This window comes from Vanessa tameamea, chromosome 16, assembly GCF_037043105.1.
Source record: "Vanessa tameamea isolate UH-Manoa-2023 chromosome 16, ilVanTame1 primary haplotype, whole genome shotgun sequence".
NCBI lineage: Eukaryota > Metazoa > Arthropoda > Insecta > Lepidoptera > Nymphalidae > Vanessa > Vanessa tameamea.
The window spans coordinates 1,662,752-1,690,109 of NC_087324.1; the positions used below are offsets into that span (position 1 = coordinate 1,662,752).

General features: G+C 36.6%; 3 protein-coding genes across 3 annotated transcripts in view; 2 read left to right on the forward strand and 1 right to left on the reverse strand.

The window, feature by feature from the left end:
* The window catches only part of LOC113395764 (uncharacterized), a 31,276-nt gene extending 4,831 nt beyond the window's left edge, over positions 1–26,445 (reverse strand). The window contains exons 1-24 of the mRNA XM_064217225.1: positions 25,855–26,445; positions 22,449–22,616; positions 21,937–22,003; positions 21,118–21,340; positions 19,374–19,582; positions 19,062–19,210; positions 18,408–18,582; positions 17,125–17,215; positions 14,769–14,937; positions 14,246–14,315; positions 12,855–12,987; positions 12,152–12,261; positions 11,537–11,653; positions 11,086–11,285; positions 10,819–10,952; positions 10,575–10,726; positions 10,161–10,309; positions 9,839–10,046; positions 9,481–9,631; positions 8,835–9,034; positions 3,121–3,228; positions 2,675–2,806; positions 2,241–2,431; positions 1,644–1,797 (exon numbers count right to left, since the gene is read on the reverse strand). Of these exons, the coding sequence (XP_064073295.1) occupies positions 1,644–1,797; positions 2,241–2,431; positions 2,675–2,806; positions 3,121–3,228; positions 8,835–9,034; positions 9,481–9,631; positions 9,839–10,046; positions 10,161–10,309; positions 10,575–10,726; positions 10,819–10,952; positions 11,086–11,285; positions 11,537–11,653; positions 12,152–12,261; positions 12,855–12,987; positions 14,246–14,315; positions 14,769–14,937; positions 17,125–17,215; positions 18,408–18,582; positions 19,062–19,210; positions 19,374–19,582; positions 21,118–21,340; positions 21,937–22,003; positions 22,449–22,616; positions 25,855–26,225 (3,831 nt within the window). The 5' untranslated portion in view covers positions 26,226–26,445. The remainder of the gene's footprint in view (positions 1–1,643; positions 1,798–2,240; positions 2,432–2,674; positions 2,807–3,120; positions 3,229–8,834; positions 9,035–9,480; positions 9,632–9,838; positions 10,047–10,160; positions 10,310–10,574; positions 10,727–10,818; positions 10,953–11,085; positions 11,286–11,536; positions 11,654–12,151; positions 12,262–12,854; positions 12,988–14,245; positions 14,316–14,768; positions 14,938–17,124; positions 17,216–18,407; positions 18,583–19,061; positions 19,211–19,373; positions 19,583–21,117; positions 21,341–21,936; positions 22,004–22,448; positions 22,617–25,854) is intronic.
* LOC113395768 (glycine cleavage system H protein, mitochondrial) lies at positions 4,430–5,538 on the forward strand. The gene is made up of 2 exons (XM_026633445.2): positions 4,430–4,591; positions 4,922–5,538. Exon 2 carries the CDS (start codon positions 4,928–4,930, stop codon positions 5,432–5,434), a length of 507 nt encoding a protein of 168 aa, XP_026489230.2. The 5' UTR covers positions 4,430–4,591; positions 4,922–4,927; the 3' UTR covers positions 5,435–5,538.
* Positions 26,446–26,699: 254 nt separating the features above from the next.
* Positions 26,700–27,358, forward strand: part of LOC113395767 (mitochondrial cardiolipin hydrolase-like) — a 125,180-nt gene continuing 124,521 nt past the window's right edge. Inside the window, exon 1 of the mRNA XM_026633444.2 lies at positions 26,700–27,270. Coding sequence (XP_026489229.1) covers positions 26,811–27,270 — 460 coding nt within the window. The 5' untranslated portion in view covers positions 26,700–26,810. The remainder of the gene's footprint in view (positions 27,271–27,358) is intronic.

Consider the following 27,358-nt stretch of genomic DNA (forward strand, 5'->3'; position numbering starts at 1 on the left):
GGAAGAGAGAGTGATGGATATGAGGGAGTGCATGGTGGGTGGGGATTAGGAAATCAGAACGCTGATGGCGAGGCACTTTTACAAACTGCCTGTGCCTTCGACCTGGCTATAACAATCACGTGGTTTAAGAAAAAAGAGGAACAACTAATAACCTACAAGAGTGGCCACCACGCGACACAGACAGACTACTTCCTAGTGAGACGCAGGAGTCTATGCTGTGTCAAAAACTGTAAAGTGCTGCCAGGCGAAGCATTAGTCGCCCAACATAGGCTTGTGGTGATGGAGGTTAAATTAAGTGTCTCCCCCAGAAACAGACAAACACGGCCCCCTCCAAAGATAAGATGGCGTATGTTAGAGAATGATGAATGTGTTGGTAGATTTAGGAACCATATAGTGGAGATAATGATAGAAATGAATGAGATGGAAGGGAAATTGGTAGATGAATGTTGGAATGAGATGGCCAGGCACATAAGGAAGGTCGCAAAAGACGTGTTTGGAGAGTCGAAAGGAAAAGGTGTGATAGATAGGGATACATGGTGGTGGAATGAAGAAGTGCAAAATGTACTGAGAGAGAAGAAAGTGGCATTTAAAGAATGGCAGGTTGTAAAAAATGTGAACACAAGTTTAAAAGATGAAAAAAAGGAAGTTTACAAGGAATTTAAGAGGAGAGCAAAGAAGGCGGTAGCAGTGGCCAGAGCCAAGGCACAAGAGAAGTTGTACAACTCACTGAACAGCTCTAGAGGCCAGAAGGAACTCTACCGAATTACGAAAGAGAGAGAAAGACGATCGAGAGACATAATACATATCAAATGCATGAAATATGAGGCTGGTAAGGTGTTATGTAGAGATGAGGAAATAAAAGAGCGATGGAAGATTTATTTTGAAAAGCTTATGAATAAAGAGAATGACTGGAATGGTATTCTCCAGGAGGCACAAGTAAATAAGGGATTAGTAAGAGAAATAAGCATGGATGAGATAATGACAGCAGTCAAAAGCGTGAAAAATGGGAAGGCATTGGGTCCAGGTGACATACCAGTCGAAGTATGGAAGGTGTTAATGACTGACGGATGTATGTGGTTGACTTTATTCTTCAATAAGTTGTTGCATGAAGAAACCATCCCTCAAGAATGGTGCAGTAGTTCGCTAGTGCCCATCTTCAAAAATAAAGGGGATGTACAGGATTACAATAACTATAGAGGGATAAAGCTCATGTCACATACTATGGAAGTATGGGAGAAGGTAATAGAGAGAAGATTGCGAGAAGAGAGTGAAATTACCCAAAATCAGTTGGGGTTTATGTCAGGTCGAGGGACAATGGACGCTATTTTTGCACTCCGCCAATTGTGCGAGAAGTACAGACGTGCTCACAAGAACCTGCACATGGTGTGCATTGATCTCGAGAAAGCCTATGATAGGGTGCCTCGTGAAGTGTTATGGTGGGCATTGAAAGAGAAAGGTTTGCGTGGGAAGTATGTGGAGTTAGTCCGTGCTATGTACAGGGGATCCTGTACCTACGTCCGATCGTCTGCCGGCAACACCGACCAGTTCAGTGTGGCTGTAGGGTCGCACCAAGGGTCGGCTCTAAGTCCTTACCTTCTTACAGGAGGATTAGTTACAACGGCAGTATCGCCAAGCGGGCGCACCTCGTAGTCGGGCGAGGGCGGCGGGCGCGCGGGCGGCGGGCGCGCGGCCGCCAGCAGCAGCAGCGTGTTGAGCGCGTGCGGGTCGGCCAGCACGTCGGCCAGCGGCAGCAGCGCCCAGCCCGCCAGCGCCTCGCGCACCAGCACGCGGAGCACGCTGCGGAACCGACCTCATATTCCTTAAGCGTGCTCGCTACTGGGTGGGTGGGGTCTTCTGTCAGCGACGCTGGCGAGTTTTGTTGCTCGGCGGGAGGCCGAAGGTTCATTGAAACCTTTCGCGTGTGGTTGGCGATTATATTTTCATTCAATTTTACAATTTTTACTGACCTACTTTATTTTTTACCTCAGTTTCTCTCCTCTCCCTTAAGGGATTACCTAGAAGAGATCGCTATTTAGCGGTAAGGCCGCCTCTTGTGCATCTTACGTGAACATGATTTATATACGTGTTTATCGATGTACAATAAAGGTTATTTTGATTTTAACTACTTCTTACTTATAATACACAAGTACTTATAATATTTTTGTATCTTTAAAATAAGACATTATAGATATTTAAGTTAATTTTATTTTATTTTAATTCAAATAGTGAGTATTACTTACGAATTCTGACATTCTGAATTCCTCAATATGTATGGCAATATAGTCTCGGTCAAGCACCGGAGATACTTGAGCTCGGCAGAACGGTTGCTAGCCGCTACATGGACCGGCTGTTTGAAGCCTGCCGAGCTTACCGAGTAGTGTCTCAATGCACATGGAACTAAACGATCGCATATAAATCTCGCATAATTTATCTGTAACGGTATAAGATTATTTCCTTTTAATTGACTACACAAAACTACAGGGCAAAATATATGAAATGAAAAAAAAAATATATAGGAACACAATCAATAATTAACAAACAATTGCAGCATCAGAAAATTTATTTGATACTTTATTTGATATAAGTTATCAAAATAGGTAAAAAAATAGTAATAAATTTAATTTTAATGTTCTTTTGTTTAATTTTATAGTGAACTGGACTAAAACATATTTACCTTCAAAGCTCGCCTCAGAAGTGAGGCAGATGCATATCTAAGCTGCTGTCTTAGTTCATCCACAAAAAACGGCTGTAGAGTTATTTTACTGTACCATGAGTTTACAAATTGTTCTAAAATTGTATTATAAAACTGAAAAAAAACAATGCATTATGTATAATATTAGAATCATAATCTTTATTCTAGTAAAATTGAATTTACCATAACTTCCTACAAAAAAAAACAGCAACTAATTAAAATGTATATCCCGAGCAGTAATCAGGGAATATAAAATAAATAACTCAATAACTCATTTGAATAAAATCACAATCATACAATCCCATTATAAGCTTACACATTGAGTAAAAAGTTGCTATTGATCACTGCAATAGGGCTTCGCCTCGATACATACAATTTTAAAATAACTAGTTTTAGCATTGTTAATCAAGTATCTGAATTAATCTTACATCTTCTATAGCCTGGTCCAATTGTTTATGTATCTGAAGATTAGTCCATGGTTCAGCTGATATTTCTGGGTCATGCCTGTTACAGTCTTTGGAACCGCATGTGTGACAACCCTGTAAGTGAAATAAATAATTTGATTAATTTCCTATTATTGTTACTACAAAATTATTTTTGCCTATGTAAAATGTCTGCATACATCTACATCATGGGTGAGTCACAAATTGATAAAATATTTCTAAAATAAAAAAAAACAGACTAATAATTTATTACACAATTAAATAGACTACTCTTATTAAGTTTAAAAAAAACTTTGTTTATATAAAATATGAATTAACCTTTACTTATAAAGTTGCACTTGTGAATAAATATACATTACTTAGTTAATTTAAAGGAACTTTGGAAAAAAATCTTTATACCAATTCTAAAAAATATAGTAAAAATTTTTTACTTCCACCCAATTGAAGTAATAGTAGGTTTAATTTTTACAAATAACTATCATAAATTTTACAGACTTTGATGTTTTATATATTAGAGTATGATATTCTTAACTTCTTTAAAGATTAATTATATTATTACTATAGTTATAATAGACGAAAATATTATTTTAATAGTAATTTTAATAAAAGAATGTGTACAAATTACCTTGAAAGATCTTGTCGCAAAAGTAACCCAACCCACAGTGTGTTCTTAAATAAAAAAATACATATGACTCAACTTACTTTGGGAAAGGCATCGTCGACTTCCTCGTGCGGGACCTCCTTGGCGAAATTAAAAGTTAATTGTTCTATAAATCTCTGTAAAATGTTCGAGTTCAGTACATAATAACAAGCCACACATCCCAGCACATAGCTTACAAAAATCGTGGTCAGGTGAAATCTGTAAAAGTTTATATAAAAAATAGACATACACTTAAAAGTACATTAACATCACCGTTTTAATGAAAAAATATAAAATATACAATCGTCACACCTATAAGAATATAAAATAGCAAACAAAGCTACGAGTATTCCAACACAAATAATATAATTTCTATTATCAATTTTTTCTGTAAACTCCGTTTGACATCTTTCAGTCATGGTTAAGAGAACAATGACGTTTTTACTTGACGTATATAATTTATATTGCCATCAAATTCTAAGTTATGGCCTTAAAGGTTGATTAACCTATTTTTTTATCAGTCCCAGACACGTATACAAAAATATTGTATTAAATTATATTCAATTATTATATTAAAAGAACAAGTCTAAATAAAGCACAATAAAATCGAATTTTGAAATATTAGGGGATGGTAAGAATATTTTGAAATGTTAACCTAAAAATTTTAAGGGAACTTGTCATAATATTGTTATTTAAATTAAATCTTAAATAAATCTGCTTGAAAATAAAAAGTTTAATTCGAGCATAATTGATTAAACCGCGGTCGCATACTAATAATTTAAAGTAACAGTTAATACATCATTTTAGAATCCTTAGGTAAATTATACTTATATCGCAAGATTTGAGAAATATAGTATTTAATTCGGTTTTTAGTAAATTCATTGCTTTGTCGACGTTCAAAAAAATAAATGTTACGATATTAAACCATTCTACATGACCACCATTAAGCTAAAAAGTTAAAAGCATTTTAAATAAACTATCTATAATGAGTTTACTTAGTTCAGAGTTCAACACTTATCTCCTTTGTTAAGAGTGATATCATGTTTACCGTTTGAAGTTATCTATATTTTTTTACTGTTATAAAATACTGTATTCAAAGTTGCTTACTTATAGTTTAATGAAATAGTAAACTAGAATTAATTTCAGGTAAAAATGATTCTTCAGAGATACCTCCATCACATTACTAAACAGTGTCTTACAAGACAGTGTGTCATTCAGTCAAATTACAAGCAGTCATATTGTGAATTAAAACATAATTACAGCACCAATATCAAAGAAAGGAAGTTTACAGATCGCCATGAATGGGTAGTAGTTGAAAATAATATTGGAACTGTTGGGATAAGTAGTTACGCACAAGAGTCTTTGGGGGATGTAGTGTTTGCACAGCTCCCAGATCCTGGGACAGAGATAAAAGAAGGAGATGAATGTGGAGCATTGGAGAGTGTAAAAGCAGCTAGTGAAATTTATTCACCAGTAAGTGGTACAGTTACAGAGAAAAATAGTGATGTAGAAAAGAAACCAGGCTTAATAAACACATCTTGTTATGACAAAGGATGGCTGTTTAAATTGAAGCTCACTAAGCCTGATGAACTTAAAGAACTCATGACTGAGGCCCAATATGAAGAATTCTTAAAGACAGATGTAGAAAAAGATCACTAATATATTATTTATTAATAATGATTTGCAATTTAGTGGTTAGGTATTTTATTTCCCTTTTGAGGCACTGATTCAATGTTGTAAAAATTTAAATAAAGAACTATAAAATGTTTTTTTTTTTACCAATTGTCCATCATAATTGGGGTCATTTATAGAATTGTTGTTTATGTATTACAACTCTATAAAGCCTTAGCTTAGTCAAAGTGCAGATTTAAAGCAATTTATTTCTATGAAAAAAGTTTTTATATCTGTGTATAAAAAAAAATAAGAGCTCTTTGTTTTCTAATTGTATTTTTATTTTAAATGTATTTAAAATATTATCACAACCTTTATTTAGTAGACGAAAATATGTTAATAAATTATGTTGAGTTTTATATTTGTTTTCTTTATATATATCTGATTTTATATAATAAGCATATTTTTGCACATAATCACAATTATTTATTAATATTGTGAGAATTTGCAGTTCATTAATGGGGCAATATTGAAGCAACCTTTCAAATAAATTGTTCCACAAGCAACATGTAATAAAATAAATATATTAAAAAAAAGCCAAATATAAACTAATTATAATCAAAAACATTTTGTTCATGTAAATAGTGATTATTAACTAATTCCACTAACAAAATAGTTGTTACTGAATTAAATTTAGTATTCATCAGTGTAATGAAATTGTGGATATACATCAAGACAATTTTTTTTTTAAATATTTATTTTATATAAAAAGGTAGTGGGAAATCAAACGGGCCTTACCTGAAGGTACCCATATACGTGGGCACTGTAAATATTAACCTTCCCATACAACAATGCGCCACCAACCCTGTGTCTATAGTTATACTGGTCATCTCACCCTCCAAACTGGAACACAACAATACTTAATATTGTTTGCCAGTAGAATATGTGATGAATGGGTGGGTTTTGGTGCAAGCCTGTAAAATAAGATATGGGAACAGTAATAAAAACAAATATTTTGTGCAATTCATTAAACATTTTATTTGAGTGCATTTGAACTAATATCTCTAAAACATAATCAGCTACTTTAGTGAAAAATATCAATAACAATATTACTCGGGGATACCTCTTCTTATATAATCATTTATAAAAAAAAACTTAAAAATAAACGCCAATCAATTCCTTCCATAAACTAATTAAACAACTGTTAACAAGAATGATTATTTAAAACAACAAAGTTTTACAAATGCATTTTTGTAATTTTAATAGTAACGAAATTACTTAAATTATTTTATACCCGAATTTAATTTCAATATTGATTTCGGAGTAATTTTTTATTTTATTATAAAAGTACAATAACAAATAAAAGGTACCAATAGTTATGTATTCATTATAAAATTTTTTTTTCAACCAATAGCAATAACTATTATGGCACAAGTATAAAATCTAAAAGCCGATTTCGAAATGAATTTGTAAATTAAATTTTTATTAATTAATTATAATTTTTCGATTTTTTGCTAATCATTTATATAAGTGCTATCAAGAAAATATATTTGATTTACAAGCAACTCTGGTACTATTTACTATTGCAAATATTTTTGTGAAAGATCTAAGATGTTGAAATATGTTTCAAACTAAATTATATATATACCAATTTATATTGTTCTATATCATACATAACTACAGAAAAACATTTTGATACTCTATTCATTATTGTATCATTTTGGAAGAAATTGTTTCAAACATCGAACTTGCAAAATATACCAACAAAAATTATAAATAAAACAATATTAATTAGCATTAAACAATGAAACATGCTTTTGATCAAAAATTTCGAAAAATATGTTCGGTATTATATGTTCGAAAATCCTTCCAGCGGTTATTGTTATTTTTAAATTATAATTACAAATCAATATAAACAGTTTGAATACATACCCTAACTCTATGTGATCAAATCCATCAAAGCATACTCTTACAGACACCTATTATCAAAATTACATAGAAATGAGTTTAATAATGGCTTTAAAACCATTATACAGAAGTATTAGGGTTGACATCCTCTTTTTTTTTTCAAACTACCTTTGGTATTACAACTTCGAATTTTGAATATTTTTCTGTCACCAATTTGTAAAGTTCAAATTAGGAAATAATGCAATTTAAACAATTTTATAATAAGTTTAAAATAAGCTTTGCTTTTCAAACCACAATTATAATATAATATAATAAATAAATACATATTAATCAAGAACTATCAGAATAAAAAAATCGACTATGCAAATCTAAGGTTTGTTTATCTTCCTCAATTGGAATAGGCTACACAAAAGTTAGTTTAAGGATTTTTGTATAATATTTATTGACAACCCTAATACTTCATTTTAATATTTTGGTTAGTTAGTCGTACTAAATCTATAATACTAATAATTTACTAAATTTTAACATGAAAATATTTTCACAATTAGCACATTTTAAGATTAATTAAAACGGCTATCCAAAAATTTCCTGCAAATATTCTACAAGGAAATCTATGCAAAGTGCAGGATATAATAGCAAATAATTTAATTACATCTTATATTCATTCATTATGTAAATACTATCATAGTAATAATAATTGGCAAATTTTCGCTAAACTCTTAACTTTTCAATATGAGATCATAAAAACTTTAAAAGTATAATTTATTCGACCAAAAAATATTTTATTTCTAGAAATATATGATTTATAAAATAAAATCACTCAATATGATCTTAAATTTCTATTATTAAACACTTTTGACTTAAAGTTAAAAATTTAAAATTTAAAGATAGCAACATTAGCCTCATTGTTTTATTTTAGAAATATTTTCCAAACAACAATCAAGTGCATTTTGTAGTTTATAAAACTATTTGTAATATTTTTTTTATATTTAATATAGTTTTCTATGGCAGTTGTTAACATTTGAATAGTTATTACATTTATGTTCTGTGCATATCACAATAATAGTTATTATTAACATACAAAATTCAAATAACGGTAACATTTATGGCACATTCAAACATGATCATTAATTCTATATGTGGAAACTTTAAATTGCACAAAATATTTTTATATTAGTATATGTATAATAATCATAGGTTTGTCAATATCCAATTTAATTATTATATATTTTTTAAATTAATTCATAGTCCATAAGTGTTATCAATATATTTGATATATTTAGTTCATTGCATTTTTATAAAATGGATTATGTTTTTTTTACAATAGATTCTTGTTACTTTATCTGTTTTACGTCGAATATATGTTTCCAATTTCGAATTTGAAATTTAATTTATTAAATTGGAACACTCAATCTGTAAACCCATGGAGTTTTATCAATCATGTCATGTAACATAAAATCTTTATATTTTTAGTAATTTTTTAATAAGTCAATTTCACACTTACAGGCTTATCTAAAGCAATGTTCAGATTGGGAATCGTCAAGACATGTATTTTTGTATCGTATGTGAATTCAGTCTGTACATTGTTTATGGTAACCGATTTTATAGATTTTGTTTGGCCGAGGACTGATATGGAGTTGACTGAAGGCACACCGTAGCCCCACCATTGCACTGTGCTGTTGAGTTCGTTATTTTGGAAAGAGAATTCAATGTGGCTGTATTTTTTCTCTTCGTATGTATCTAAAAAATAAAGTATGTTTTTAAATGCTTGTACGTAATATGGATAAAAAGTAGAAAGTATAAAAATAATAATATTTAAATCACATTGGCATATCTATACTAATATTATAAAGAAGTATAATTTATTTGTTTGTAGATCGGATGTGGTCTCTGAAACCAATGATCCAAATCTAATTTTTTTTACTGGTACATTATTCCAGAGTGCTATAGAGTATAAATTATGTTTATTTTAATTTTCTTTATTAATAAATTGCACCCATGTGACGCCAGGGCGGATTGCTAGTCATACAATACAATGATGATATGTTTCTTGTGAGTCTTAGAACTATCTATAGATACTGTTCACCGGTTAAAATAAGGATAAGTGAGATGAAATTAGTTTTAGTACCGTATAATATGTTGACAGTGGACCCGAATATGACGTAGGAGATGTAGTAGGTACTCACTGATACTGTCACCGTCGTCCCAGTACAGCTCCCCGGCAGCGCGACCGTCCGCGTCGGGCGCCACCAGCAGCTGCATCGGACGCGAGCGCGTCAGAGCCGTGTTCACTGGGCCCTTGGAGGGGGGATCCTGCAAGGGGAGGATGGCACCGCCCTGGGGAAATAGATCACGTTATACAAAGACATAGTCAAATATTATAATATATATTCTCTTACCATCTTTTGAATTTATTGATATATTTTTAGGAGAGAATTTTAACACAACTGGTAAATAACTGAAAACTATAAGGGGCAACAAAAATATGAGGCTTTACACTTTTTGAACTATGAAAGAAAAACGGGAAACTAAAATAGAGCTTACCCTGACAGACACCATATCGGCATCGGTAACTTCTTTAAACTCATCCTGTGCCAAGAAACTTCCGTCTCGCAGACTATACCAGGGGTCCTTGCCCGGGAATAGAGCCTTGGTAGAGTTGGCACCTTCGTGCAAGACGGCGGTTATCATCACATGAGAGCCGATGAGGAACTGCTCGTCGATAGCGGGAACGTTCACGTCTGATGGAAATCTGAAACAGTTCGAATATAATAAAGCGCGACAGGAGGAGAGAAATAGATAGATAGATAGAGATACAGAGAGAGAGAGATAGAGACGCGATATTGTGGGCTGGCAAGGCACTCACTCGAAGAACAGCGGCCTGGCCACGGTGTCGCCGCGCAGGTGCGCGCGCACGAACAGCGAGTAGTACACGGGCAGCAGGCGGTAGCGCAGCCGCAGCGCCGCCACGCTCGCCGACAGCACCTCGCCGCCCAGCGACGCCGGGTCTTGCGGCTGCGGACGTTTGTGCGGTCAGTGCCGTGCTCAATGAGTTTTCATTTATCGCACTATGCGATTCAATAGAAAAAATCATCATGTGTAGATGTTACTTAAAATTAATGATTACTAAGTCATCATTATACTGTTGTGGTGTTTCAATAAATTACTACTCCTATATATTCATTTGAGACGCTTAAAATCACAAACAAATCACACTTGTAAAAATACATATAAATACACTAAACACATGTTTGACGTTAGTTTGTGTGCGTGTGAGTACCTTAGCATCATTGGTGTTATGGTTTCTAGAGAACGGGTAGAAAGCTCCGAGCTGCATCCATCGCTTGCAGAGTTCCGGCGTCGTGTCTTCGATGAACCCGCAGATGTCCGTCCCCATCATCGGCACGCCGAACAGACTGAAGCTCAGGAGAGCTGAAACGCGTAAAGATATTGATAAGCTTTCGAACTATGTCATGATTTAGAACTACAAAAATTTAGGAGCACTTGAGTGTTTACGTCCGCACCCGGTATGGACATGCGCATGTCGTGCCAGCGACTGTACACGTCCCCGCTCCAGTGGCCCGACACCCGGCCCAGGCCGGGGGACGACCCGCGGGAGAGCACGAAGGGGCGCCTGCCGCGGATCTCCTGCATCGCGCTGGAACAATTTTTACAAATCAGATAAAAAATGTAGAACTAAAATATTGCGATAGGAGTGTTCTCCTCTTAACCTTTTAATGTTTAAGGTCTGCAGGAGTCGATGGCGAAAGGCCAAAAGAGCGGAGACTCACGCGTGCGTGGCGACGGCCTCGGTGAGCGCGTGCGCGCTGTGCAGGTCGAAGTGCGCGCCCGCGTGGTGGCGCGCGTCCATGCACAGCGTGTGGCGGCGCAGGCCCTCGCGCGCCGCGCCGGCCGGCCGGTACGGCAGCCGCTCCGGCGCGCACGAGCCGTGCAGCGGGCCCGACACGAAGTTGGACGGCTCGTTCATGTCCTGCGGGGGGGGACCCGGGTTAACGCTCTCGGCCTCGCTCTTCTTACCTCGCGCTCGCGGCCGTCGGGCAGTAGATGACATTTTGGAGCGTCACGTATGGGATCACAGCAAAATATAAGATTTGTGATTTTATGGATAAAAAATATCAAGCTGTGGGTGAAATTAATTTGACTTTAAAATTTACAGGTACGATACTAATATTTATGTTTTGGTTAAAATAAGTAGTGAGTCGTTCCTCTTTATGCACTTACGATCCACGCTCCGTCGTATTTCACGATCTTATGGAAATCGGAAAACATTTCCTTCCAGTAGGCGGTAGAATTGGGATGAGTGAAGTCCGGCCAAGCGGTGGATACCGGATTCCACACCTGGAAATTAAGCGAATTTTTTATTTATAATATAGGTAGTCAGACAGACAAATGCCTCCTAATGTAGGTCAGTGATCAGGAGCTGAAAAAATTATATCACCAATATCCAACAGACTTTAAAAGATACCACTTTATATCCCTTCTATCTATATATATATATACTGATTTACTCACTTCAAACCGAACCACCGCACCCACAACATCACTATGTTTCGCTGTTTGGCGGTAGAATATCTGATGAGTGGGTGCTACTTCCCCAAGCGGACTTGTACAAAGCCCTACAACCGAGTAAATAAAAATCTCCAGCATCAAATATAGTTAGAGCTAATACAGTTATACTTTTAACATAGAGCTCTCTAAAGCACTTTCAACTAAAAACTAGCCAAGTTTGACCTTGAATTGATACCAAAGCAGAGTCTCTCGGTCTATCAATCCCTATTCTCCGAGCGGAATATCATCAGTGGAGTTGACGAGAGTGATATATAGATATATTCATACCTTGCCAATAAATGGTTGGTCGGTCGAGTTTTTGATAAAGATGTCCATTTCCAAGCCGCGATCGAACGGCGGATATTCGCCGAGTTTTTCCGACGCACTGACACCAGGATCTACGAAAAAGTTAAGTCGTTTAATAATATTCGTCGTACAGTTCTGCCAATATACATGTCTACCTAAAATTGATCCGCTATTTGTTTGTAATTTCTAGAGATGTTTATTTCAATACTAGTTTTGGTCCGCGTCTTTACTCGCGTCCGATTGATTTAGTAACAAACATCTATACATCCAAACTTTCGTATTTATAATATTAGTAAGATTATTAGCTTCTGATTCTGTCTGTTTGTTCTTCTGTCAGTCGATTCTTAGTAACTGAAGTTGGTCAACTGGGACTATTGGTTGGCACTCTTTCCAGTAATGTCATATTGGAATCCCACCAGATTATGAGAGTTGGAACCTCTTTCTACTCTCATAATGTCTTTGCGGTCAAACTTATTATGCGCAATTGTATCTTCTGCACAATTTGCTAGGCCAGAAGAAAATTGGTACCCGTAGCTTAAATGCGGTCCAGAGGACTATTTTCTCCTATCATACGTGACAAAACTCCTATGTGAAAGTACCTAAAATCTACTAAAAAAATTCCCATAAGCATTATGTACCAAGATGCAAAACGATATAATTCCTGAGCTATTAGTAAACTCCTCACCAACGAGTATGACGTAGTGCATGCCCTGTTCGTGCAGCTGATCCACGAACTCCGGCAGACCTGCGAACTTGTCTTTGTCGTACGTGAAGTCGTTGCCATTGCTCATGTAATCCAGGTCATTCCACTGGACGTCCTGTTGGCAAAATCACATTTAATACCAAGAAAGAACAGCACATTTAATACCAGTTAAAATATTGGATGCACTTCTGTAAATCAGTTGTCACAAACCATTCAACTTTAAAACATTTTTTTTTTATGTTATAGGTAGGCGGACGGGCAAATGGGCCACCTGATGGTAATTGGTCACCACCGCCCATAGACATTGACGCTGTAAGAAATAATAACCATTCCTTATATTACACCAACGCGCCCCCAACCTGTGGAGCTAAGATGTTATGTCCCTTGTGCCTGTAGTGACATTATGAAATTCTAGACTTTGGAAGAAAGTTACCTAACTAATAAGTGTTATGTTTGTGGATTAAGTGCGTCGAATTAAACATGCTAAACATAATTACGTACTATTATGAATATCTTTATCAAGGACTTTTAAAATATATTAATTTAATAAAATGATTAATTAGAACTATTGAGAATTAGAAGAAATTTTAGGGCCGCCTAGCGATATGAAAAGTCGCAGGATCCGACTATTGTCGCCCCCACTCCTAACACAAGCTTTAAGCTTAAATTGAGGGGTAATTAGGAATTTTAGTAATTACTTATTATGGGACATTGCTACTATTTAAAAAAAAAAGAATCATTAGAATTTACAAGCCAGCTTGGATGGAAGATGGATTGAGTCTGACCGGTATGGATGAATGATTTTGCATTATGAATGGGAACTTAATAAATAAACAGGAATAAGGAGCTAGGCTATAGGGGGCTATAGGCATTAGGGATGCATAGTCCATCTATAACAGTACGCACTACTTCAAAAATAGGTAAAATTGATAAGTAACCCTTACTTACTTTGTACTTTATTGTACACCACAAAGAGAAAAAAAACATACATGGATACAGCCCAAAATAAACGTACCTTTTTAGCGACCATGTCGCTACATAGCGATTTCATCCAGGCAACCAACGGTGTCCCTTACTTAATTTCTTTTCGGGGTGAAATATCGAACACTTCTGCACCGTCTTAAAACTATGTATTAATAGGAACTGCTGCCCAAAATTTTAAATTCTGCCACATGTGTATTCCACCAACCCGCATTGGAGCAGCGTGGTGGAAAATGCTCCATACCTTCTCCTCAACGGGAGAGGAGGCCTTAGCCCAGCAGTGGGAAATTTACAGGCTGATTATGTTATGTTATGCCCAAAATTTTGTATTACATTAATTGGTTTAGGTTACGCGTTGTCTATTTAGTCAGTGTAAGAGTGTGCACGCATACCAGTGGAATCCCTGCATCTCTATTCCTCTGCATAACATCCCTGGTCACGTTCAAGCTGCCGTAGTCATACCTTAAAAGATATTAGCGATATGATGTATCTGAAGCCGTCTTTCCACCGTGGCCCCCTCGGCACTCTACTACACTTTTATTGAAGATCCGACCAGAATATTACACAGTTGAAATATCTATGGAGTAAAATATCTATAAAAATCTACATTACGTTGAATTTGAATGAAGATCCTTGAGTGATATTCTTGAATATGAAATTAAATATTTTCCAATTTTGTGTAATATGTTTAAGATGTACATATTATATCTACTGATAAATCACAAGATCTTAGCCCAGAGGATCGGAATTGCGATCCAACGGGGAATTGCTGCTAGCATTCTTGCCACCATTCCACGCGGTCAAGATTTATACAGTAACTATTTTTAATTCATATTTGTATATATTTAAGTACTTAATTGTATCAATTCTTACGATAATACAATATCTTTAAATTGACATCATAAATAATCTTACTTGCACAAATGGAATCCAAGCGACCAATAAGGTGGTAGAAACGGTTGGCCCACCAAGCTGGTGTACTGAGCCACCACTTCCTGGGGCGATGGTCCCAGGAGTACGAAGAAGTTGAGGATACCACCTAATGTGCGGTACGTGATAGCCGGAGTCGGTTGCAATACTATGTCTGTGGACATGCACAAATATTTAGTATAATCGGAGTTATCTAAAGAAGCAGGTATTTTATAATGTAGGTAGGCGCACGGGCGAATTGAACACCCGATGGTATGTGGTCACCACTGCCTACAAACAATTGCACCATAAGAAATTTAAACCATTCCTTCCATCGCCAATGTGAAACTAAGCTAGAGAACTACTCTAGTGGTCGTGCCACACTGCATACCTTCGGGTTGCAGCCGAATGGGCCGGCACGCCCGGGGAAGTACTACTCTCTCACTTAAAATCGGCGTAAAGTGGTAGCTATGCTACCGCTTTTCGTCCGGTATGTGAGAGTCCCGGAGGCCCGAACCCCTCCCCCCAAAACATAATGGTTGTGCAGAATTCGTTTTCATTACCCCAGGAGGGTACCATCAGCGACTGCGGTGGAGAATTCCTCTCTGGGCGTCCATGCTCAGGACGTACACCACCTGAGCAGGGATGCCCAGACTGCCCTCCGAATTCTGGGGGGGGGTGGGTCAATTTTGCGCTCGCCACTGTTCGGGGCAAGCGGAGCAGGCATCATAAGGCAACCCCTACCACGAGCGAAGCCGGCCTTGCTCTTTTTTACCGAGACCCAGATATCCTCTCCTGCCGATACGACTTTTCTTTCTTACCCCGGGTACAAATTGGAACATTCCTTTGTACCACGAGCTGGGGTGTGCGTTTACGTCAGAGCAACCGGAACAAACTGTTGGATCTTCTGCTGACTTCTCATCCGGATGGCTACCAGGTTATCGTCGATCCCCCTCTGGGTTCGTCGGACCACTGTCTCGTCCGGAGTACAGTGCCGGTGGCGCGGTACTCACGATCTCGTTTCGTGGGCTGCCGCCGAGTGTGGAACTACAAGTCAGTAGATTGGGATGCGATGCGGTCCTTCTTTGCATCCTACCCATGGGTGCAGGTTTGTTTCTCGCCGGATGATCCGAGCGTTGTTGCTGACTCTGTCGCCGATGTGGTACTTCAGGGTATGGAACTGTTCATTCCGTATTCTGCGGTCCCCATCGGTGGCAAGTCCCAGCCCTGGTTTGGTCGTTTCTACAAACGAAACGGCTTCACGCCGAAAATGGGATCGCTACCAAGACTGGGGTATCGCATCGGCGTCTCGTGATGTAAATACCAGCGCATTCAGAAAGGAATTTAACTCTGCATTCTATGCATTCGACGTTTTCCCGAACTCCTGGAAGACTGCTTTGGTGCATCCGATCCCTAAAAAGGGCAACCGCTCAGACCCGTCCAATTATAGGCCTATAGCCATCACCTCCTTGTTCTCCAAGGTAATGGAGTCCATTATAAACTGAAAGCTCCTGCGGTACCTAGAGTACCAGCTGATTAGCGACCGCCAATACGGTTTCCGTCGGGGTCGCTCAGCCGGTGATCTTCTAGTTTACCTGACTCATAAATGGGCGGAAGCAGTTGAGAGCAAGGGGAAGGCATTAGCAGCCAGTCTGGACATAGCGAAGGCCTTCGATCGCGTGTGGCACAAAGCGCTTCTTTCGAAGCTTCCTTCCTATGGGCTTCCCGGGAAATTATGCAACTGGATTACCAGTTTTTTGGCAGATCGGAGCATCAAGGTCGTTGTCGACGGTGCATGCTCCGACTTAAAATTCGTCAATGCTGGTGTTCCACAAGGCTGCGTTCTATCACCCACTCTGTTTCTTCTGCATATGAATGACTTGTTGCAAATCAGTAACATTCACTGCTATGCAGACGATAGCACCGTAGACACCTTATACACTGGCCGTGCTAATATTTCTCAGGAAAACGTCGAAGAAAACCGGAACAAACTTGTGTCTGAAATCGAGTCTTCGTTAAACAAAGTCTCGAATTGGAGCCGACTAAACCTAGTCCATTTCAACCCCAAAAAGACGCAAGTACGCGCGTTAACTGCTAAAAAAACACCATAATAACCGAATACACCGAACCAGAAGGGGAAGAATATATAATGAGGTAATGTTACCTTCCGAGAGGGGTTGCAAAAAGCCCTACCACCAAGTGACCAAGTAATTGGATTGCATACGACACGACCGGAGATGTGAAGGCTTTCCGAGATGCGGGAGAGTTAACTCTGGCAGTAATAAGTCTATTCTATTTTTAAAAGTCGTTCTAACTGCTGGTCAGCATGAATATTATTAATTTAAATAATTATAACACTTACCCATAGCATTAGTGTTAATTAGTGCCATTCCGTGACTCTTTCCGTCCTTTTCCAAAGCTAAGTAGAATGGATGTGTTCCGTACAGGTTTGCCTGAAAATGTAATGCTGTTAATATAAATATTCACCTTCAGTCCATTCAAATTCAAACACCAATATTTAAACTTGTTGACTTTCAGGCAGAATATATTAAATTTAATTGTATATTTAATGTTGGAAAAGAGTTACTACTGAGTTTCGTGTTGTTTCTTTTCGGTAGAGTCGACATTCCGAACCGGTAACTTTGCGTTTACAATTTGGTTAAATGACGATTCAAAAGTGCTTGAAAAGTATGATTTGATTTGATTTGATATGATATATACGGATTTACTGGTTTTATTTTTGTCACAATTATCGATGCAGATGCTATAAAAATAGTTCCAAATAAGAAGTTGTCAAGTTGTCTGATGATCACTCAAGGGCTAAGACGGCCAGTTCTAAATCTCTTTGGATTTAGACAAGATATTTATATTGATAATATTCATCACATGCTTGGAGAAGAAAACATCGCTAGGAAATCTACATGTTGAGCTAAAATACTGCTCAATTTGCTATCTAACCTCAATAGAGCGGCATTTTGCAATAAGATCTAAAGGTTTTACTCAATCCTACGTGACATTAATGAAATAATCTGTTGGTACAACTAGAGGCCATTAAACTAAATTGAATTGTATTATTATAAACAAAAGTTAAATAGTAGCCCAGATTTGAGTTTTCATTGAGCTAGACAATTCTCATCATCATATTATATAAAAACCTTATCAAAGTGAATAAAGGTCTTTGTTCGTATCATTAAAAAAAAAAAAAAAAAAACAAGTTAAGTTAAAAAAATATGCAGGTCTAATGTTTTTATGAATTGTTGTTTTCGCACCCATGACATTCGTGGCGCATTTTAAAAACTTTCGAATTTCGAATTCGAATTTGAAAAGGCTGAATCCTCAATTAGGATAAAGCATAAATATTGAACAGGACTATATAAACAAAGTAAGTTGGGGCCATTTATTCCGATACGCCGAGACGCTGCGCACAGACTGGAAGAGTTAGGAGGAAACGGGACTTCCTAATGCGATTTTAATTCTTTCTTCTCGCGACGAAAACGTGCACGCCTGTATGCCACAAGACGTTTTCGTTTAGTTCTGGTAAAGTACTCTTATGGTGCATTTTATCGAAAGTCAAGAAAGTTTAGCAGAATGAAAGACATTCTTCAATTTGTTATCTGTGTTGGTAGGCGTTAGTGCATCACTCACGTTCTCGGTGGGCGGCATGTCCTGGTTGAACAGGGTGAAGGTCTTCCACTGCAGGTCGTTGAGGAAGGGGGCCTGCTTCTCGCCCAGCCCGTACACGCGGTCCGTGGGCAGCACCGACGAGATCTGCAGGAACTTGTCCGACAGGATCAGCCCGCCCACGTTCTGGGTGTCCACGCTGGGAATTGACAAATACGAAGTGTAAGACTCCAGAAGCATGCAAATATGCAAAGAGTAAACCCCCTTGGCGGATAAATAGGGGATCATACATTTGTATGGAAGTTTATTTTTTATGAAGATTGTAATAAGGTTATACTATAATAATTTATACATTGTTTTTTTTTCTAAATAAAGAATATTAGCAACGACCCATTGAGCTAATTCAATTATATGTATAGCTATATACATAGCTCCAATTGAGCTTAAAGCTTGTGTTAGGGGTAGGGATGACAACAGCCCAAGGGTCGAGGGATCGATCGATCTTGCAAGTTTTTATGTCGCTAGGGGGCTCTTAGAGCATTGTAATATTGACGATAGAAGTACTAATACTGAAAGGGGTAAATACAGAGTCAGATTCATTTGAATACTTAGATGTTATCTATTGGAAATCTTATCGGGCAAATAAACACGTAAAACTGTTCCGTTAAAACTACTCACATCGTGACGTTATCGTCGTTCCGAATGACCTTGAAACCGACCGCCGAGCTGTCGATCTCCACGCGATATTTCAATTTCGATATCGGACCCGACACGATCGGGATCTCGGGGTACGGGGGTTCGAAGCGTCTGTTCTCTGCGTCCGTTATCTGCGGAAGACGAATAATTATTCCAGGAGGAAGATTTAAATCATAATCATCATCATATCATCAATCATCGGTTTGATGGATTTTCAATATAAAAGTTAGAGAAAGGCAACATCTGCTCCGATAACGACTCCGATGCGTCCCCAGCACGGGAGGCCCGCCGTACCTTGATCTGTAGCACGTGGTCGCTGACGTAGACGAAGTCGACGCGCACGGCGTCGAACTGCCGCGGGTACCGCGCGTCGCGGCGCCGCGCCAGCTGCAGCACCAGCCCGTGCTTGTTCTCCGTGCTGTTCACGAAGCGGTACGTGTCGTAGGGCGCGGGGTAGTAGCACAGCGGGGCCCCGGGCGCCGCCCCCGGCCGCCAGCAGCACCCTGCGCCCACAGCGAGCTAGAGACTCGTCACCGCCGCGCACGGCGTCACTTACATATTAAGCACATCAAAACTTTTCGGTGATGTGACACAATCGGAGAGAGAACAGAGTGTTCCCATTCTATATACTTCGACGCGGATGAATTGAATGTTATGTTGATGTAGCGGAGACTTGTTATGAATATGCATAAATAGTAACGCTATCCCACTGCTGGTAGTGCGAGGTAAAATACAGAATGAACAGTTCCATACCCTGAGGCACCACATCGAGACGAATACAGAAGACGACTACAGAAGAGAGAAACAAATCTGCCCCCACGGGTGAGATGCAAAGATGGACCGCATCTCATCCCAATCTGTCATGTAGTACCACACTCGGTCAAGTCAGCAGATGTATGATCCTTCACATCCGATATTCAAAGACTCCAAGACGATCTCTGACTGGATCTGCTGAAGCACGGAACCTGTAGCTAGTTGGACATGCTCAACCATTCGGTCGGTTTCACTATTACCGTTATGGGACCTATAAAGGCACGCCTAGATTCGCGGATGCTAATCGCGGTCTACACGCAGCCAAATAATGGATAGGCCCCGCCCTTCAAAACTGCCAAAGTGATGAGAACAGATATAATCTCTGAAGTAAACGCACACTGAGGTGTGCAGGCTGGAGTCCGCGGTCCAGAAGAATGTTCCAATGAAAATTTCCTTAAAATATTTTCCCTGACGTAAATTAATTATTATCAAAGTGTTGAATGTATCAGCTCCTTTTATAGTATTTGCTATTTATATGGAAGTAAAATATGCAACAATAGGCAACTCTAGTCGGAAAAGGAGTAAATTTAAACAAAACTTAGATTTACATATTCCATATGATTAGCTGAAAACTCTGCTATATTATGCACTACAAAAACATCTACACAAATACATATATATATATATTTAGGAGATTCCTTTAACTATACAACTGGCTGGAATGAATAAAATAAAAAAAAAAAACAAAAGCGCGCGAAACCGTATCAAGCCGTCATTACTTTGGCTTTTTAGGCGCGGACAGTAAGGTCAATATTGGCGCGACTTGTAATTTGTTAAAAGTGTTATTTGTGTTTTATTTGGATTTGTAAGCTCAACTGAGTAAGTAATTTACTTCAATATTTATGATTTGGTGATTTATTTATGTTAAGATACATTCGAAGTTAGAACTGTTTGGTTTGTTAGTAAATTGTTTAAACTAAGTTACATTCTTGTCTTTTTTTAATCTATTTCACTTCTGTACGCTAAATATATATATTATATTTATTCGTAATACAACACTATCCTACTTAATAACTTATATCCACTTTAACTTGACTTCCAAAGTTAAGCGAAACCACAATGAATATCATGGATTATTCAAGATCTCAACCAATGATTACACGTCAATTCAATTCAACATCAAAGTTAATTATTTGTCTCATCAAAGTTAATTATTTGTCTTGACTTTGCGTGTGTGCGTAAGTATGTTCGTGTGCGTGTGTAACGTTACATTAAGACAGCTCACCTCGCTGAACACATTCCTCCTCGCTGGCATTTTCCTGGGGGTGGCAGTCGAAGCGCATATTATCGGACACGTTCGCGCACATTTCCCTCAGAACCTCGACGGGCCGTTCCCCGTAACCGCTCTTCTTGTCGTAGTCCTTCTTCCTGTTCATATCTGTTGTGTTTATCTTATTCTTCGTCGATAGATTGTTGTGATCGTGGTAGCGGTTTTCTGTCGGTATTACCTGTGGATCGTTGCTCGAATTAATATTCTATATTTAAATACCGCCGAGCCGAGATGGCCCAGTGGTTAGAACGCGTGCATCTTAACCGATGATTTCGGGTTCAAACCCAGGCAGGCACCACTGAATTTACATGTGCTTAATTTGTTTATAATTCATCTCGTGCTCGGCGGTGAAGGAAAACATCGTGAGGAAACCTGCATGTGTCTAATTTCAACGAAATTCTGCCACATGTGTATTCCACCAACCCGCATTGGAGCAGCGTGGTGGAATATGCTCCATACCTTCTCCTCAACGGGAGAGGAGGCCTTAGCCCAGCAGTATGAAATTTACAGGCTGATAATGTAATGTAATGTAAATTTAAATACAAATACTTTTTTGATCAAAATAGTAAACGCATCCTCTACCAGTCAAGCTAAAAGTTAATAGAATACTTTAAAATAAACAACAAGCATTTAAACAATAATTATAATGAAATCAATACTGAAACAGCTTATCTTGTAATAGAAAAACCTGGAACTAAAATGAAAGACCCAATAAAAATCGTAGTAACAATTGTTCTAGGCGAGATGCTCTCGAGGGTAAATAAATAATCATACCTTTTCGATGACGGGTGATAAGGGTTTCTTCGCCAGATCTTCTGGATGCGCACGTTCCCAGAGCCTCCTTACGAACACAGAATTAATTAAACTACGGTTGAATATTTGTCTTATTCTAAAAAAAAAACATAATATTTTAGTTCGATGGCTTACAATTCTATAAAGTGAATTTTGATAAATATTTTCTAAAAGATATTTTTTATAAACAAATACAAAATACATAAATAAAAATGAGTCATGTATAAGAAAATAAAATAAAAAGTATTTATATCTGTTGTGTTCCTAATTTTATAAGTATATTATAGGGTAGTTGTCAACGTGTGCGCTCAGTTAGAACAAACCATTCATGCAAATAGACGTGTCTTATTTAACAATATCCTTCCTTGGAGCTAAAGCTTGCTTTGTACTAATCTCATCAACTTCGGTTCAAAGAGCAACGAACAGACAAATAAACAGAGTTACTTTCTCAATTATAATATTAGTATAGATGAACTCTAAATCCTTAGTCATACCTATAATGGTCATCGCCCCAGCGGCCGCCGAGAGCGCCGCCCACCGCCCACCACGCCGCCACGCACAGAGCGCACAGCAACCCCGCAGCAACCATGATCGGAAACAAGGTCACCAGCTGCTCCCAAGCACGACCCGGCCAACCACGACGAGGAGAAAATCTCTCGTATCTAAAAACCAAAACAAAAAAAAACTATTCACGTCAAATTACAAGATTAAATTTAAATTAAAGGTATCATCAGTGCAAAATGTCCAATGAGAGTAACCGACTACTGAGCCAGTAGTTACTCTGTTAAGCAGATAAAATATACTTATATTTACAATTGATATATTGAACTGTGAACTAATACGATAAGTATATAATCTGAAATGTAGTAAACAAAATTAGCAATAGGATTTGGATTCATATTTGTTGCTGTCGATTTTGCAACAGATAATAATATCGATAAATGGATGTTAAAATATATTTGTATAAAAAGTAGAAACCATATAAAGACATTTGAATGTAGTAAACGACAAATGAAATCATTTCAATTGATGTTTACATTCAAGAGAATACACTCATAATGACAGGTGACCGCGAATTTGATAATTAAATGTCAAATCCAGCCGAACCCCATAAGAATTCATAAAATAAATTAATCTCTTTCCTGTCTTCTCCATCCTCCGTGACAGTGGCGAAATAATCAGTGCTCTGTCGGCACAACTGAAAGCCATTCGTGCAATACTGGGTAGGTGCCATATATTCGATCGCCAAACAGCGTTACTCAGTCAATACTGAGTAACGCTGTTTGGCTTGTGTTCTGGTTTGAAAGTTGAGTAAACCAGTGTAACTACAGGCATAAGGGACGTAACATCTCTGTTCGCACGGTTGGTGGCGCATTGATTAAAAATTTTAAAATTGTTGCTAATGTGTAGTTGTTGCTGATGGGCAGTATCTACTACTAACCATCAGGTGGCCCTTTTAGCTGACCGCCTACACGCCTAACATGATAGCAATCAATAAAGAAATGTAAAGATCAAGAAATTCTCGTGAAATTTTCAAAAATGGTTAAAGTCGAATTTAGACAACTGGGCGCAACACTAGTTCATTGCAATTTATAATTTTATCGAATTTAATAAAGACTCACCAATTGAATAACTAAAATTTCTTAATCCTCATCCGAAGTTGGGCGCGAGAACGAAACACACAATAACAGTGCTAAATACAAACTCACAGAATATTCAATATTCCAAGTACATATATATTAGCAAATGAACTATCTCAAGCGATACTTTTAAAACGTTACAATCTAGGAAAAATACTTGTTAAACGTAATTGTTTACGCATTCAAATATTAATTATCAAAAGCATGTATGCTTTAAACACCTATCGTTATTATAAGTACCAATTATGTATTGTAGATAAGGTTTACCAAAAACCCTGAATAGAACTATTTGTTATGATGTTCTACTCATAATAACATGAAATTGGCTTTAATGAAAAAAAAAAAAACATAATCAAAACTTATACTGGAAAAAGGGCAATTATTTACGGCCGATTGCACTCGGAACGCAGAAAAAATACATTCGGTAACAAACTAAAGCATCTTAATTCTTTCGCTCTTACAATACACCACACTTTAAATTAGAAAGAAAGAAACTTTCTTCGTAGGGCTTCGGGCGAGCTTGTCTGGGTAACTCATCACGTATGCGACCGCCAAACAGAAAACTTAGTATTTGTTGTGTTACGGTGTGACCCTTCACAGATATAACAGTTCTATTATACGAATTTTAGAGTTTATACGAGAACAGTTCAGTTTCTTAAGTTCATAAAGGATCACATAAATGGTTGTCTATCTGACGGACGGGCCTATCTCACAATATTCTAGACTAAAACCGTTGAAATTTTTTACCCAGTCAGGAGACCTACTATTTTTTTTGGAATATATGACAACATGTAGATTTTGAAATATATTCACACTGAACTGCATTCTAAACTGTTATATCAAGATGTCTTCTACACAGCTTTAGAGGCGTTTAGGTTTTGAGTGACACAAAGTGACACAAATTGAATCCCACAAAATGGCTGTATGTATTATAAGTAGTTTGCAAAACAGTTAATCTTGATCTCTAAGATCAATATAAAGTGTTTTGCATATATAGACAAACACTTTAACAGCTACTTGTTATTTTAATATCAATAGGATCTGGGAAAACCATTAAGTTAATCTTTACTTGTTTTGATTACATATAGCAACTGAAGTGCCATCATTATTGCCAATTGAGCTTCCACCGGACGAGATTTGGATACAATTTGAATTTGAAGTAGAGAAAATGGTGGTGTGCGTTATTACTGCCTATTAGTAACTAAAAAAGTTTTTAAAAATAATATAGTAATTATAAATGACACCGGGAAGTTCAAAAGTGACTATAACATCACTAGTTTAAATATCTGACAATGATTGGATATCAGTAGTGGATAAGGGTGCTACCAAGGTTTCAAGAGGATTAAAGAACAGAGAAATATTGTGGTTAGTAGTGTGTTCCCACCAAAAAGTGCAGACTTGTTAATATTTAATTTGTTTTGACTGATATAACTTAGGATTGAATGGAATACATTTATTTTATTATTTAAAGACCCAAAGTTCATTGTGATCAAAAAGAACCATTTATTTATAAATAATAATTCACAGATGTCAACTTTTGATTTTCTTAAGACATAATAACAGAAGAACGAAATAAACCCTATTATAAAATAATAGATACCTCATGTTTATGTCCACAATATTTTAATTGTACAAAAAATCACAATCCACTCTCGCACAAGACACTAATTATTATGAAAGAAATAATTAGAAATATCTATACTCAATATTTGTACAAAATTGAAACAAAGGAGTGCACAATGTAACGAAGGTCAATGTTCTCTCAGACAAAGGTATTATACAGTGTAAGCAAAATTAAAATCGCAATTTAATTGGAGGAACTTCAAGATTAAATTAAATTGTTTAATATTTAATTATTTATTGATTTATTAGTAAATCAGCTCCTAAACATTTATAATATTATTATTATTAATTTTTTGTTTTACTGATTTTAACTATAAATGTTCATTATGAATTGCATAAATTGAACTGTTAATATGAATAAAATAATTTGATTAATTATTTTTAAATTCATAATACAACAGAAATAATGTTTGGTATGTAGACATTATCTATATATACTGATCTTTAAGTAATTAGAATAATAATCATGGCTAACTTATAATATTAATATAATAAATATTATATATAATAAAATGCTTGTAAATGATGAAATCTTACACCAGGGTGTTGTTGTAAGTAAACATTTCATTTCTATCATATTTGAAAAACAAAATAAGGGACAATAATTTCCTTCGAATTAAAGTCTAATAGACCTTACCTATGTTCCCTTGAGGAGTCTCCGTCATTCCGAGGCTTTGGTATGACGCTGCTAAAGAGATGACCACGACTGGTCTTGTCTGATCTTCCAAATGGGGCAAATGATAGCTTTCTTTTATAGGATGCATTTTTTGGACCATTCAATGAGGTCTCTGTATGCATTCCCACGTTGCGAGTGGAAGGTTCACCGCCTTCAGCAAAATTTGAGCTTTTGTCGCTCTCATAGTAAAGTCGATAATTTATGTTATCGTTTAAAGTCAATAAATCGGTTTTAGCTCCTGGCGATTTGTCACAAAAGTCCTCGAATGAAACTATTTCATAGTCCTCATCATCATCTTGGCATTTTTCAGCTTTATATGGTATTTTTGGCATATTTAACACAAGCGCGATGCGCAAATCTTAAGTTAAATTTAGATATATTTCGGTACGATTATTTTATGACCATCATTTATATACATTTAATATTTTAGAAACAATCTATATTTATAAATGCGTCTTTATTGTTTTTTCATAATCCTTATCAAAAGTAAATAAATAATACAGATTTTTTCAAATTGGACACTTATCATTATCAATAATAATTCCCACAGCTTAAAAAATTAACACCAGACTGCAAGTTCGAATGACATTTAAAAAAATACAGATTACACTTGATTACAAATATAGAGGTCAATTTTAATTAATTCATTCAAAATTATATATTACAAATAAGAATTATTATCATTACATTGTGAATAAAAGGAGTAAAGTTTATTGTTGCTTCAAAACTACATGATAAACTAGTTAAAATATTAGCTAAAATTATAAGTTATATAAATTAACCTACCAACAAAAAAATGTGGGTACATTGATATTCCCTGTTCACATATTAATAAAAAATATCAAATGTGTGAACGTCATGGTGGAATATTGAAATTGTTTTAAATCGTATCTGTAAGTGGTTTTTAAAATACCATCATGGACTGGAAAAGTGCAAGGTTTCTTTTAGCGTCTACGGCTACTGTCGTTGTTGCTTCCCAAGTGGCAAAAAAGTTGTGCAAGTACTTTTTTAATTTCAATAAAATATCTCATCCCGAGGTTGTAAGCGACGACGCGTGTAGTGAAGTATTTAATATAAAAAATCGTGAAATAAACGATGTAATATTATTTTCGGATGATGTTGTTCGCCATACAATTAAAGTTCCACCAAACAAAGATGTCACAATATGTGAAAGTCGGGAACTAAATTGTTTCAAACTTATAAAATATATTAAATCAGCTCGTGAAACTTTAGACGTATGTATGTATCTAATAACAAGCAGTGAAATAGCTGAACAAATAATTCGATTGGGACAAAGGCATGTTCTAGTAAGAATAGTTGCTGACAGTGATATGGCTGACACTCCTCCGTCACAAATAAAGAAGTTAAAGGAATACAGTGAGTATTTTACGCATATATCTAATCAATGTGTATTTTAGTTAATTTTTTCTACAGCATCAAGTACGGCCTGTAATAACAGCCCTTA